Genomic DNA, 13,861 nt, shown 5'->3' on the forward strand with positions numbered 1-13,861 from the left:
TCTGTTTCTGACTCATTTTGATGACATTTATTTATTTATTGTCATTTATTATGGTCATTCCTGAAGTCGCCATTGCTCAGCAGCACCCCAAGGCTGAGAAACTGTACTTCCAGCTACCATGGGCATCATGTGACTGTTTGATTTTGCTTCATGTTGGCTGTTTTGGATGTGCTTCATGGCTGATTAAGCAAAGCATTGCAAGAGGAAAGAGGGATGGGTCAGAGCAATACCTAAAACGACTTATCAGGCGGACTTTTACTGACTGGAGAGACCTCAGAGAAGAGACAGGATGTAAGAAAGAAGTCAAATTAGCCATATTTTGTTTTTTTTAAGCTTTAATGGGTTCATCAGTTTCCTGTAAGCAATGCAGTGCATGTTGGGTAATTTGCATATTTCTGTTACGCTTTGCATAAACGTAGATGGTTAATGTTTCAGATTCTTAGTTTAATATTTCAGTGATGACAGTCAGAGATGGTCTGGAGTTTGAGGAGGTGGTCCTCTACAATCAGAGCAGCCTCTTGGTCCTTGTGCTCCTGCATCACATTGAAGCACTTCATTAGGCTGTAGAGTCTGAGTTGTACGGCGAAGACGGGCTGCGGTGAGCCTGGAGGGGTCTCAATGAGCCCGAATCAATCAGTCCTGAGGATTAACATGCAGATGGGAAGCTTTGTGTGTGTGTGGGAAGCCGTCTCCGCCTCCTTCGGAGGAGGCTGTTTATCCCCCGAACACTCGAATCACTCCCACTCACACTTCATAGCAGCCCACACAGCGGCTCATCATCATAGCATTAAAACATCTGATCTGTTCGGAGGAAATTATCTTCACTTCTCTCCCAGATGTTTGTCAAACTTTTGTCACTGCCACGTTTCTTAATAGCAGCCTCTAAGTTTAACTGATTATCCATATGAACCATCAGAGTGGCGATCAAGAGAACAGACCAGTTGCTTCCGCTGTGTAAAAGCATTTATTAATCCATATGTAGATCTTATTGATCAGTTACTGTTTGCTGAATTTTCATCAGGGCTGCATGATAGGAAAAAAAGTTTTACAGTAATGTTGTTGAATATTATTGAACAATATGATTATTATTACATAAAGAATTAGTTCAGCGTATGATGATAAATACAGATGGAAAGTGGGATTCCACATGCTCCTCTGCAGGATTATATTTGGAGTTTAAATGAACGTGTTGGGCTGAAACTCCTATTAATACACCCATAGCTTAACTAAAAGAGCAAGAGACAATATTTATTGAAGCCCAAGCAATCTTTTTCTACACTAGTATTTTAAATTACAGTGAAGTTATAATAATTTACATTTCACATTTGATTTTTTCTCAATATTTTACCCAAATTCACATTTTTAAATGTATAACTCCAGTTTTGTATAATAAAGCAGGATTACCGCTTTCATACAAAACAATTAAATAGGTACAAAATACAAATTTTATGTGGGAAAGGACATTCAATTTAATTTAAGCTTGTTTTATTTTATTTTCAATCAATCTATCTCAATCTAGAATAAAATATATTTTAATTATATTTTATTCTAAACTTTTTATATCTAATTTTAATCTTTTTTTTAATTAAGTTTTTTCATCTTTTCAGTTATTCATTCATTCATTTATTATCCTAACCGCATAGTGCGATGAAGGGTCATGTGGAAGCTGGAGCCTATCCCAGCAGTCTTTGGGCGTGCCAGTCCATCGCAGGGCCTTTTTAGTTATTTTTAAGCTTAATTTTTTATAGGATATAATCTGGTTATTTTAATCTGTATTCCTTTTTTTTTTTTTTTTTAACACAGCGTTATTGTAATATATTTAAATACAAGTTTTGTCTCAAACACATTCTGTGGGTTTCGTGAAGACATAGTTAAACTAGAAAAGCACTCTGAAGCGCAGACCTCCGCCAAGCATATTGGGATTACCAGCCAACATAACTTCAAAGTGATCCAGAATCCAAAATCTCTTCCGGATCCCAAAATCTAATCATCTGTTCCTTGAGACCCCCAACCTATCCTGAAAATTTCATCAAAATTCATCCATAACTTTTTGAGTAATGTTGCTAACAGACAATCAATCAAACTCTGGTGAAAACATAACCTCCTTGGCAGAAGTAAATATCCTCAACAAACAAAAACGGTATGGTTGGATGTGTCTGTAGAGGTAAAATACTGTATTTCCTTGGCGGAGGTAAGAATGAAAAGACAAAAAGTAGGATTTTCTGATGCTTTAATAATTAAAATATTAGAAAAGAGTCGATTTGTTGAGTTGTTAGATGAAAAATCACTAACAAAATTATTTTCTTGTACATGATCACAACATTTCCTTTTTAATTCTTTATCCTCTACAAAACAAAGTAGTCTGAAGTGTGCATCGTTGTGCAATTCCTCCTGTTGATTTTATTAAAGTTGGAGTTAATCATACGAACCATGAAGCAGCAAAGTCAGTGTTTGAACCTCAGATTTGTGTATGTGCCGTCTGCGTCATTCTCACCGTCGTCTTCGTTTTCAGATGAAGATCAGAAACCAAAGTCCGAGCAGCCTGCTGCCGCTGGACCACCGGGGGGCGCTGCAGCCGTGCCGTCCACCTCACAGCCCGCAAAAACCGAAGAAACGGCGCAGAAGATGCCAGAAAAGGCAGAGGAGTCAAAGGTGAAGCATTTCATACTAAACTGTTGTGAAAATCATGTTTTTTGTTTCTTTTCACTGTTGAAACAATCATGTCAGTAAATTTTTCTAATAAAGATAAAACAGCTTCTGCAACTTGCTGATATGTGATCTGTTTCAGCAGAGATGGTTCTAAACGAGGGAGGGGGAGTTCAGAGCCACCCTGACTTAGACCCTTTACCCCCCCCCCCAACCTTCAACTGCAGTCAAAATGAAAAATCGTTCATTTTCAGTGAAAGTTTTAAAGCAGTGAGGTTTGAAGTCCACAACTAGCTCGAATACTAAAAACTGAACTCCAGACATCATGATGCATCGCCTGTTGGGAGAACTGGAGGAAACTACTTCCAGTTGTTCCATTCATTCCGAATCTGTCTGATCCATCTCAGCGCTGCAGCAATGGAGCTTTTTGCTGTGTTTTGTTGAAGAAAAAAATGTGTTTAGTTGTATTTTTCTGAGGATGAGATGCAGAAACAAATACTGTTTCACTGTATATTCTTTATCTGTGTACGGGACTACAATGCAAGTTAGCATGTTAGCTATAATCCAGCATGATTACAATTGTTGCTAGACGCTCATTACTATGCGCTGTCTCTATCAAATAAACATAAATAAAATGGGTAACTTAGACATTCATGTCATTTCAAATAGTTATTTTTGTTAAATAAATCTAAATGAATTAGAGGTTTTAATTGTTTTCCTGTTGCAACACACCTGATTCCAGTCAAATTTTCACAAAGGCGTGTTCACGAGTTTTAATTCCAAATTGTTCCCCTTTAATGATTCCGATTTGTTCTGTGAATTTTCGTTACCTCGTCCAGTCCCGATTGTGCTCGTTACCTCGTCCCGTTGCCATGACAATTGTGCTCATTACCTTGACTTGTTGCGATGAGGCAAGTCCAAAATGACCTTGTCCAGTCCCGATCATGCTCGTTTCCTCGTTCCATTGCGATGAGGCACATCCTCATTACCTCGTCCCGTCATGATGACGTACATGCTCGTTACCTCGACCAGTCCCGATTGTGCTCGCTACCTCGTCCTGTTGCCATGACAATTGTGCTTGTTACCTTGACTAGTTGCGATGAGGCATGTCCAAAATGACCTTGTTCAGTCCCGATCATACTCGTTTCCTCGTTCCATTGCGATGAGGCACGTCCTTATTACCTCGTCCCTTCACAAAGACTCACGTGCTCGTTACCTCGTCCCATCACGATAATGCACCACATAATGCCTCACAATGACACACGTGCTTTTTAACTTGTCCATTCCCGATCATGCTTTTTACCTTGTACCATCACCATGAGGCACGTCCTCATTACCTCGTCCCTTTGCTATGAGGCACGTCCTCATTACCTCGTCCCTTTGCTATGAGGCACGTCCTCATTACCTCGTCCCTTTGCTATGAGGCACGTCCTCATTACCTCGTCCCTTTGCTATGAGGCACGTCCTCATTACCTCGTCCCTTTGCTATGAGGCACGTCCTCATTACCTCGTCCCTTTGCTATGAGGCACGTCCTCATTACCTCGTCCCTTTGCTATGAGGCACGTCCTCATTACCTCTTCACGTCACGATGACATTCATGCCTGTTACCTTATCCAGTCCCGATCATGCTCGTCACCTTTTCTCGTCGCAGTAAGGCATGCCGTCATTGCCTCGCTCTGTCATGATGAGGCACGTCCTCATTACTTTTTCCCGTTGCGTTGACAATCGTGTTCGTTACGTTGTTGCATCTTGATGACGCACCTGCTCGTTTCCTCGTCCTGTCACAATGACTATCGTGCTAATTACCTTGTCCCTTTGCGATGACGCACATGCTCGTTAACTTGTTCAGTCCCGATTGTGCTCGTTACCTCATCCCACTGTGATGAGGCACGTCCTCATTACCTCATCCTGTTGCGTTGACGATTGTGCTCGTTACCTCATCCTGTCGCACTGTCAATCGTGCTTGCTACCTCGTCCTGTCGCGATGAGTCGCGTGCTCGTTACTTTGTCCCTTCGAATTGACCATTGTTACCTCTTCCCGTTGCTAGGAGACACATCCTCATTACATCGTCACATCACGCTTGTGCGTGTAACCTCATCCAGTCCTGATCATAATCGTTACCTTGTTAAGTTGTGATTAGGCGTGTGCTCGTTCCCTCGTCCCATCACGATGAGGTGCGTCCTCCTTATCTCGTCACGTACATCACGTCGGCCCCCCATCCGATCAGAACCCTTCCCAACCACCAAAGCTAAAGGAGAATTAAGCAAAGGCGAATAAACGTGTTTTTCATGAAAACCTTAGTTCAGAATGACTATTTCCATGTTTATTCACAGGAAAATACTTTAATTCAGAATAATTCCGAATATAAATTCATCATTTAACTGTAACCACTGACACTGTCTTTTAGGCCAGGTGTGTTGGAGCCACAAAAAACCTCCAGGATAGCAGAGGACTGGAGTTTGACACCTGGTTGAAATGGAGTTTAATCAAAGAAATATAATATTGATTTCTAATACTTCAACATGATCCTATTACATAATTAAACCAGTTGTGGACTTAATATGATTGTTTATTGTCTATATGCAGGAATTCAGACCTTTCTTAGCTGTGTTTTACTAAGGATTTTAAAGTTTATTAGGTTTGCAAATGAAAATATGAGTTTACCAAAAAAAAACTAGCAGCAGATTTTCAGCTTTATTACCTCTGCCATGTATTCTAGATCCAGGACTATGAGACGAGAGGGGTTATATTACCTTTACAGCTTCAAATTAAAAATAATGTAAAAAAAAACAAAACACAAAAAAACAATGGCTTATTCGAGGTTCTTGTCTGATTTTGAATTATACATGTTTTCTGGGATTTTTTGCTCCAATATTTATATTTTCTGTTGAGTGAAGCAGAGCAACAAAGCACATCATTTGTAGAGTTTTTATAGACTCAGTAGTTGAGACGTTTTATGCTTTATGAAGCATAATAGAGCAAAAGGGTTGTTTTCATTAAAGCCAAACAAATTAAAGAAAAGATGTAACGTAGTTTTGTGAAATAAAGTTTAGTAGGGTTTAGGATTAAATTTAGGTGAGTTAAATTTAATGAAAAATAAGTTATTAACGAAAATTCATATAACAAATCAATGAAAAAAAATTTACATTTTATACATTTGTTTGGATATACGGCTTAGTCAAGAAATTAAAGGCAAATATTACAACACAGATTGTTTCAGTAGCTGAGTAATTATGACACTAAACATACGGGTGTAAATATGTTTTATCTAAACTTGTTTATTTTATTTACAAATCTATTCAAATGAAAACTAAATGCAATTCCTGTAAATCTATTTTTCTATATAATGTATTTCTAAAATTTTGCTGATTTATATGTTAATTAAAAGAAACAAAATATAATGTTAGATAGTAGGGCTGTGAGAATATGCTTTTGTCCCAATTCTTCAATATTACTGATTTTTGTAGGCTAAAACCAAAAATAATGTAAAAAACTTTTTTTGCTCATCATTCTTCTTAATTTCAACGAGGAAAAAAAACAACCCAGTAGCCAGACCATCATTCTGCGGCTATAATGCCCAAGAATACAAATAAAAACATCAATAAAAAAAAAATAAATAAAAAAAAAAGACAAAAAAATTTATAATGGATTATTTTTTCTTTTATTTGGGAAAAAAAAAGACCTTTTCAACAAAAAAAACAAAAAACAAAAAAAAAACTTTTTTTAAATTGTGAACCAAAAAAATCCCGATATTCAATTTTTCAATTGGATTTTCCCACCCCTATTAGATACAATTTTTCAGGCTGAAAAGTAAGTTAACACATACTTTAGGATTTTACATAGAACTGAATAAATACTGTGTGCAGTTTTATTATAAATATTTTAAATCAGCCTCATATTAAAAAGTTTTTTTTTTTTTATTATTTACAAATAAAATTTAGTGGTGATCATGAAAATCCTCAATTTAAAGCCAGAGAATCATGTTTTATTGCTTCCTGTATGAGATGCGACATGTTTACAGACACGATACGTCTTCTGTCCTGCAGGCGGTGACATCAGCAGCGGGGGGGTCAGAGGGCTCAGATGGCAGCTCTGAGGATGAAAGCGGCGACGGCGAAAGCAGCGAGCCCAGCGAAAGCGAGGAGGAAGAGGATGAGGAGGACAAAAACGATGAAAAGAAAGAAGAAGAAAAAGAGGAAGAGGAAAACGAACCACTGTCGCTGGAGTGGCCTGAGACCCCCCGTAAGCAGGTCACCTACCTGCTCTTGCTGCCTATCGTGCTCCCGCTCTGGATCACGCTACCCGACGTCCGCAACCTGGTGAGTACAAACACTCCAGCAGCCAGTCAGGGTTCTTCAGAGCATTCCTGGTGGAATCAGCAACTCAGTGCATGGAGTCATGAAGACGACTTGCTGAAGTTCCAACTGAGCATCAGAATGAGGAAGAAAGAGGGTTTAAGTGACTTTAAACCAGTAAGCACTGGTTCCAACCAAGGTCTGAAAAACACAACACGTCCAGCCTGGAAGCAGATGGTCTCCAGCAGCAGAAGACCACAGCGGGTTCCTCCTGTCAGTAAGAACAGGAAACTGAGGCTACAATTCACACAGACTCACCAGAACTGGACAATAGAAGATGGAGAAACGTTGCTGGTCTGATGAGTCTCCAGTTCAGCTCCACATTCACATGGTAGGATCAGAATCTGCTGGAAACATCATGACAACATGGATCCATCCTGCCGTCAGGATCAACGCTTCAGGCTGCTGCTGGTGGAACGGTGGGGGGAGGGTTTCTGGTCCCACTTTGGTCCCCTTAGTACCAACATGACCTGGTTTAACCTCCACAGCCTACCTGAGTCCTGCTGCTGACCATGTCCATCCCTTTCTGAGCACAGTGTAGCATCTTCTGATGGAAACTTCCAGCAGGATGATGCACCATGTCACAAAGCTCACATCATCTCCACCATGACGATGAGTTCACTGTCCTCCAACGGCCTCCACAATAAGATCATCATGGATGTGCAGCAACTGCGTGATGCTTCATGTTAACATGGTGCAAATTCAACACGTTTCAGCAGCTGCGATCATAAACATGACTGTTCATGTTAAACTGAACATGCGTGTTTTTCTCCAATGTTTCTGCCAGTATACCCATTCTATCAGGTCCATCTCATTAGAACCGGGTTAGAACTCCTTTTTTCTTCGTTGCTGCATTAAATCTTGGTGTCATAGATTCAACAAGGTGTTTAAAACAATCCACAGATTTTGTACCATGTTTTTTTTTTTTTTAGGGTTTTTTGCCTTCTTTATCTCTTTCACTTTTCACTAAGGTGTTTTCTCTTCTTTCTCTTTCTGTCTTTCTTCTGTCCTCTCCGGTCCGGTCCAGCAGTACAAACTCTACAATGCAAACAATAACGCAAAATAAATATAGTAATAAGATAAAAATTCAGAAAGTCAAGGGGATCATTATATCTATAAAGCTTCCCTTGGCAAAGTAAATTTGCTCAGCAGAACACAGCATCCAGACCATCATTCTGCTTGTCTAAATGCTGGACAAGACAAAGAAAAAAAAACAAAAAAAACAAAATCTGTGGATTGTTTTAAACACCTTGTTGAATTTATGACACCAAGATTTAATGCAGCAACGAAGAAAAAAGGAGTTTTAACCCGGTTCTAACAAGATGGACCTGATAGAATGGGTATACTGGCAGAAACGTTGGAGAAAAACACGCATGTTCAGTTTAACATGCACAGTCATGTTTATGATCGCAGCTGCTGAAACATGTTGAATGATGAGAAAATTAAATAGACTATTGTGGTTTATGTTCTAAGAGAACAGAACACTTGTTCTTCTTTTTTTATATAAAAGAAGTTACCATAAGCGCTAATACAAGATTAACAAAATGTGACCTGTTTTTACAGAAGATTTAAATCCTTTAGCTTTCTGCAGCTGTTTGTGAATTTAACATGCAAACATCCTGTTTCCAGACATCCAGGAGGTTCTTTGTCATGACGTTTATTGGCTCCATCCTCTGGATCGGCATCTTCTCCTACCTGATGGTCTGGTGGGCTCATCAGGTGGGTTCGGGCTTCACACATAGCGTGTTTACATGGAAACCAAGATTAAGAAATTATGGCTTAAGTTGGAACAAAACTTCTTTATCCAAAGCAGTCAATTACAAGTTTAAATCATTAAAGCTGAATCTTTAATAAAAACAGCTTCTCCTGCATCACATCAGATGTGATTAGGAATTAAGGCAGTCGGCTGTGAATGTGTCGTGTGGGGATGGAAGCTAAAAAGGGCTGAAATGCCAACAACGCTGAGGGCAGCTTTACACCAGCTAGTCGCTAGACCCCATCTGATTCAGGACGCAGTCTGGACCAAGGCTGCAATCGGACCTTTTGAATAACATTCCTCTCGCCGCCAGAGGCGGCGCTGCACCATGAATCACTCAGTGGGAAGACGACACGCACAGCTAATAAAGAAATGTATTGGTTAAAGCAGAACAACTTGGATTTCTAGTGCACAACAGCTAAACATGGAGCTGCATCGGGTTCTAGAGGTTCTGTATTGATCAGAATTGTAGTTTATGGTAAAGTTTATGGCTTCAGGTGAACATTATGTTCTCTGGCAGTGTTTCCTGACTGCAACTTTTTATAGGTAGGGATGGTCGAAGGCTGCGAGACGAAGGAGGAGGTGGCATTTCAAATGAACGTGCACACAGCCAGCCCGGCTGGTAAACACGGGGCTGTAGATCCAACAAAGACCAGACGTCACGCTACACTCTAGGTTAAACTACATCTCTAATTCTGAACTGTGACTTTTTTTTAATTCCTTGAACCTAGAAATAACGAACATTTGCCTATTGCCCCTTTTTAAAGGACTAAGACGCCTTCAGAGAAGCAAACTGCCTAAACTTGTCACACAGGATTTCCACCACAACATGCCAGATATGTGACTCTTTAATGTAACATTTGGTAGGGGAGGTGGGGGTCTTTTCAAAGTTTAAGAGGAAATATTTTATGAAAGAAACGCAGCCGATGAGGAGGCGCTTGTAGTCTGTGATGCAGGGTGAATTCAGAGAAAACTGCGTCATATTGAAATGTGCATTTTTACTGTACTATGAGGTACTTGGCGAGTTATTAGCTATTTCTGCTTCTGGTGGCGGAAAATTTGCCTCCTGAGGATGACAACTGGTCACCTAGCAACAGTGAAAGCGATGCTTCTGATGGAAGTGGAGTATCTATCTATGATAATAATGTACCTGAAGCGGCACATGTGGGAGGTGATAACTGTGAGGCTCTTAACCGAGGTCAGGGAGGCAGAATACTTAGGAAAGTTCATGAACGTGGTCGAGGCAGTAGAGGTGCAAAAAAATGTGGGGGATCAGCATTTATGGAACGGGCCAATCTCTGACGCCATAATGTGAAACTATACAAGTAATTTTACAGCCATCATAAACTTTCTTTTTTTTTTATCATTTAATTAAAGCCTTAAAAAGTCTGGCTCCATAAAGGTTTAATTAAAATTTGAAAAACAAAAAAAAAAAAATCAGAAATTAGCACAGAGAACCTGTAAAAGACCTGCAGCCTGAACGTAGCCTGATGGGAACAAGAGTCGCTGAAGCATGAACATGATGAAAAGTGAATAATTTTATAAAACGGTTTTACTTAAACCTTAAGATGATTTAAGAAGCAGCTCCCAAACCTGCTGCCACTTTCCAGAAAGGGTTGTCTTTAAGCAACATCGTGATCTAAGGTGTGAAAATGCTCCATCAAATGAATCCAATTACTTCAAGCAGGCCTGAAATCCTGAATAACTTGAAAACCAGAGTGGGAGGACACTAATCTCTGCTTCAAAAGAACTAATTATTCTTGAAAAATACCGATTTCCACACATTTTTGTGAAAAATATGAACATCTGTTGGAAGAAAGGCTTTTTTCCTCATGGCTTGTGGGCAGGAGGAGCCGGACTGAGGACTTCTGAAGGTAGCGCTTCCTGTAACAGCTGGTTGGATGTGTTTGTACACACAGGTGGGCGAGACTGTGGGCATTTCCGAGGAAATTATGGGCCTGACCATCCTGGCGGCTGGGACTTCCATCCCCGACCTGATCACCAGTGTGATTGTGGCCCGGAAAGGCTTGGGGGACATGGCAGTGTCCAGTTCGGTGGGAAGCAACATCTTCGACATCACCGTTGGGTGAGGACAAACTATATTACGTAGTGGTGTACAAACATATGGATATGCTGAAATATATTACATCCATGTTCAAATGCAGTGTCTCAATTATTTATTTTTTTATAAGGAAACTTTAATGGTTGTGGCTCATTTGTTTTGATGCACTTAAACTTTTCTTTTTTGGTTTATTTTTACTTGAATAATTGCAAGTTAGGTTTTTATTTATAAAGATGACTGTGAATTTTTTTTTACTTATGATAAATACTTTAATATATTTATTAGAACTATTTACTTATAAGGAAGATTTTTCTATATTTATCTGGTAAAAATTGAGCATCTAACAGCTTTGCTTGCGTACTTTGCTCTGACAGTTTTCTAACCATTAAATAAAAATCTAAACATATCATTTTGATTTCATGTTGATATCACAACATATCGTGACATATCGCATTGTTACCCCTGTATTATGATACATACTGTATCGCCAGATTCCTGCCAACACACACCCTTACTGGAGCGGTTAGTTTTTGTGTAAAGTTAAAAATAAAAAAAAAAAAGCTAGAATTTTTAACTAAAAGAATTAATTTACTACAAGTCAAACGTACAGGAGAAAGTTCTTACTGAGCCTGCTGCTTCACGTAACCCGCCTGTCCGTCTGCTTTCAGTCTGCCTGTCCCGTGGCTCATCTACACCTTTCTCCACAACGGCGAGCCGGTGACAGTCAGCTCCAACGGGCTGTTCTGCGCCATCGTGCTGCTCTTCCTCATGCTCCTCTTCGTCCTCATCTCCATCGCTGCCTGTCGCTGGAAGATGAGCAAAATGTTGGGCCTCACCATGTTCGTACTGTACTTCGTGTTCCTCGTCCTCAGCGTCATGCTGGAGGACCGCATCATCATCTGTCCCATTTCCATCTGAGCCGACGGGCTTAACAGACCCGCCGCACGTCACTCAGCATCTCCAGGCAGGATCAGTACTGTATGTTGGATACTTTAGTTTGACATCAAACAGCTGGCCAGATGTTATGTTGTTAAAGGAAAATTTCACCCTCAACATGTCTGTTTTTCTGAAAAAGGATGCAGTAAACATTTTCTAACCAAAACAAAAATTGTCCATTAAAAGTTTTAGAGTTTATTGGTATAAAGATGAGACCAAGCGGCCAGCTCCGGCGGTTAAAAGTGAAGCCTATGCCGAAGGGACAAACGTTGCAGTTCCCCCTTCATCCACTAGGGGCTCCACAACAGAACAAATCCCCATAGACTCCCATGTTAAAAAGACCAACTTCACAGCAGAAATAAACATGTTTACAGCCTGGTACAAAAATCCATTTTAGGTTTAATAGATCAGGTTTACCTTTGACAACTGTGGGGGGAAGGAATTTTATTCTAACTCCTCCATTTAGTAGTAATTTCATATAAAAAATTTGCATATTTAGTGGAGTGTCCTTTTGATTGACAGGTACCCGACCTCCCTCTTCAAGAAGGAAGAATGTAGAACAATCGCGGTTTTTAGCAAATTAAAAGTGTGACTTTAGCTCACTTACCTTCGTTAGCTGGTTAGCTCCTCTTAGCTCCGGGTTAGCGCAGTTAGCTCTTAGCTACAAGCAGGTCTGAGATAGCCAGATGTCAATCATCCACGACACGCTCTCAGCCCCCCTTCTCAGCTACACCTCTTTTAGTATTTTCTGGCAGAGATGACACATGTGATGCTGCAAAGATGGCGATGGTAGCAACCGCCTAATGAGCTTCAATTCAGCTCTTCAGAAACCTACGTGTGACGTCACGGAGGCTCTTTCCATCTTTTATACACACTTTCAGTTGTCATCTTCAAAACGAGCATCAAAGGCTGCAGCAGTTAATGTCAATCTAAAACAGCTACACCTGTGACGATACAGATCTTTAAATTTTACCTAAATACCCACAAAGGGACAACGTTCAAGCTTTAGAGACCAAATATGGAGCTAAGGTAATCTATCTAGCTTGGTTGCCCTCTTGTGGCCATTTAAAGAACTTCAATGTGTGACACTACTGTTGGCCATATTTTTCAGTCCTGCAGGCTATTGCTTCACTGCATTTCTATAGGAGAGGGGAAAAAAGCCGCTGCTCTGTTTAAAAAGACCTTTCAGTATTATCGTGTGAAACTTCTGGTACATTTATGTCCTTAGATTTGAATGCAGAGCTGCAAGAGACGGATAAATCACATGATCACAGGCCAATTAAGCAAATCTAAGCGCCAACACCGAAGGAGAGCAGTGTGCTTTTAGTGGAATTTTCCTTTAATATGTGTAGAATAAAGCCGAAAGGACCCCCTCCGGTGGAAACTTTAATAGGTTAGACACACAAACTCCTGCAGTGACGTCACAGATTCACTGCTTAGCAACTAAAAAAAAAAATCACTGGATGCAACTTGAGTTTTTACGTTCGGTAAATTTCCAACTGTGTGTTTGCGACTCTGGTCTGTATTTAACCAAACTAGTATCTGTTCACTTTCTAGTGTAAAAAAAGTTTTTGTGTGGAAGTATCTCTTGCGTCAATATAAATGTGGTTCAGAGAATTTGTGTGTGTGCGTGTGTGTGTGAGGTAAACGTGCATCTCTGTCTTAGCTGTGAGGAAAACCTGGTTGGTGTCACGTTGTCACGTTAGTCGTTTTAAATGCCGGCGTTGGATCGAGGTGGATGCAAACATGGATTGTTGATATGGAAACGATACATTTTTCAAATTAAATTCCATGCTGCAATAAATTATTTTTTTAACAGTGAACTTGTAGTGCTGAGTGGTTTTGTTTATCCTATGTGTGACCTTAAATAACTAGATTTTTATACATAAACACATTCAGCCTATGATTTTATTATAATTGTCTCATAGCTGCAGTTATTCAGGCTGTTCTGACTTCTTTTCCCAGCAGGTTGGGACAATAGTTTCTCATGAGCCACTTCCACAGACAGTCTGGTCTGAACGTGCATTTGGACTCGGCTGCAGACCAAAGGGAACTGATCCACCTGAAAACTCCAGGTCTCGTTTTGGTAGCAAATAAACTCTGG

The 13,861-nt window shown here is 40.0% G+C and overlaps 1 protein-coding gene across 1 annotated transcript in view; it reads left to right on the forward strand.

Annotated features, from left to right (window-relative positions):
* LOC306755386 (sodium/potassium/calcium exchanger 1-like) overlaps nucleotides 1–11,739 on the forward strand; it is a gene marked incomplete at both ends in the record, with an annotated part of 31,683 nt that extends 19,944 nt beyond the window's left edge. The window contains 5 exon segments of the mRNA XM_079239751.1: nucleotides 2,513–2,652; nucleotides 6,695–6,967; nucleotides 8,633–8,722; nucleotides 10,679–10,845; nucleotides 11,490–11,739. Of these exon segments, the coding sequence (XP_079095877.1) occupies nucleotides 2,513–2,652; nucleotides 6,695–6,967; nucleotides 8,633–8,722; nucleotides 10,679–10,845; nucleotides 11,490–11,739 (920 nt within the window).
* Between the last annotated feature and the right edge of the window lie 2,122 nt (nucleotides 11,740–13,861).

The sequence above is a fragment of the Telmatherina bonti genome (assembly GCF_933228915.1).
Source record: "Telmatherina bonti genome assembly, chromosome: 1".
Lineage (NCBI taxonomy): Eukaryota > Metazoa > Chordata > Actinopteri > Atheriniformes > Telmatherinidae > Telmatherina > Telmatherina bonti.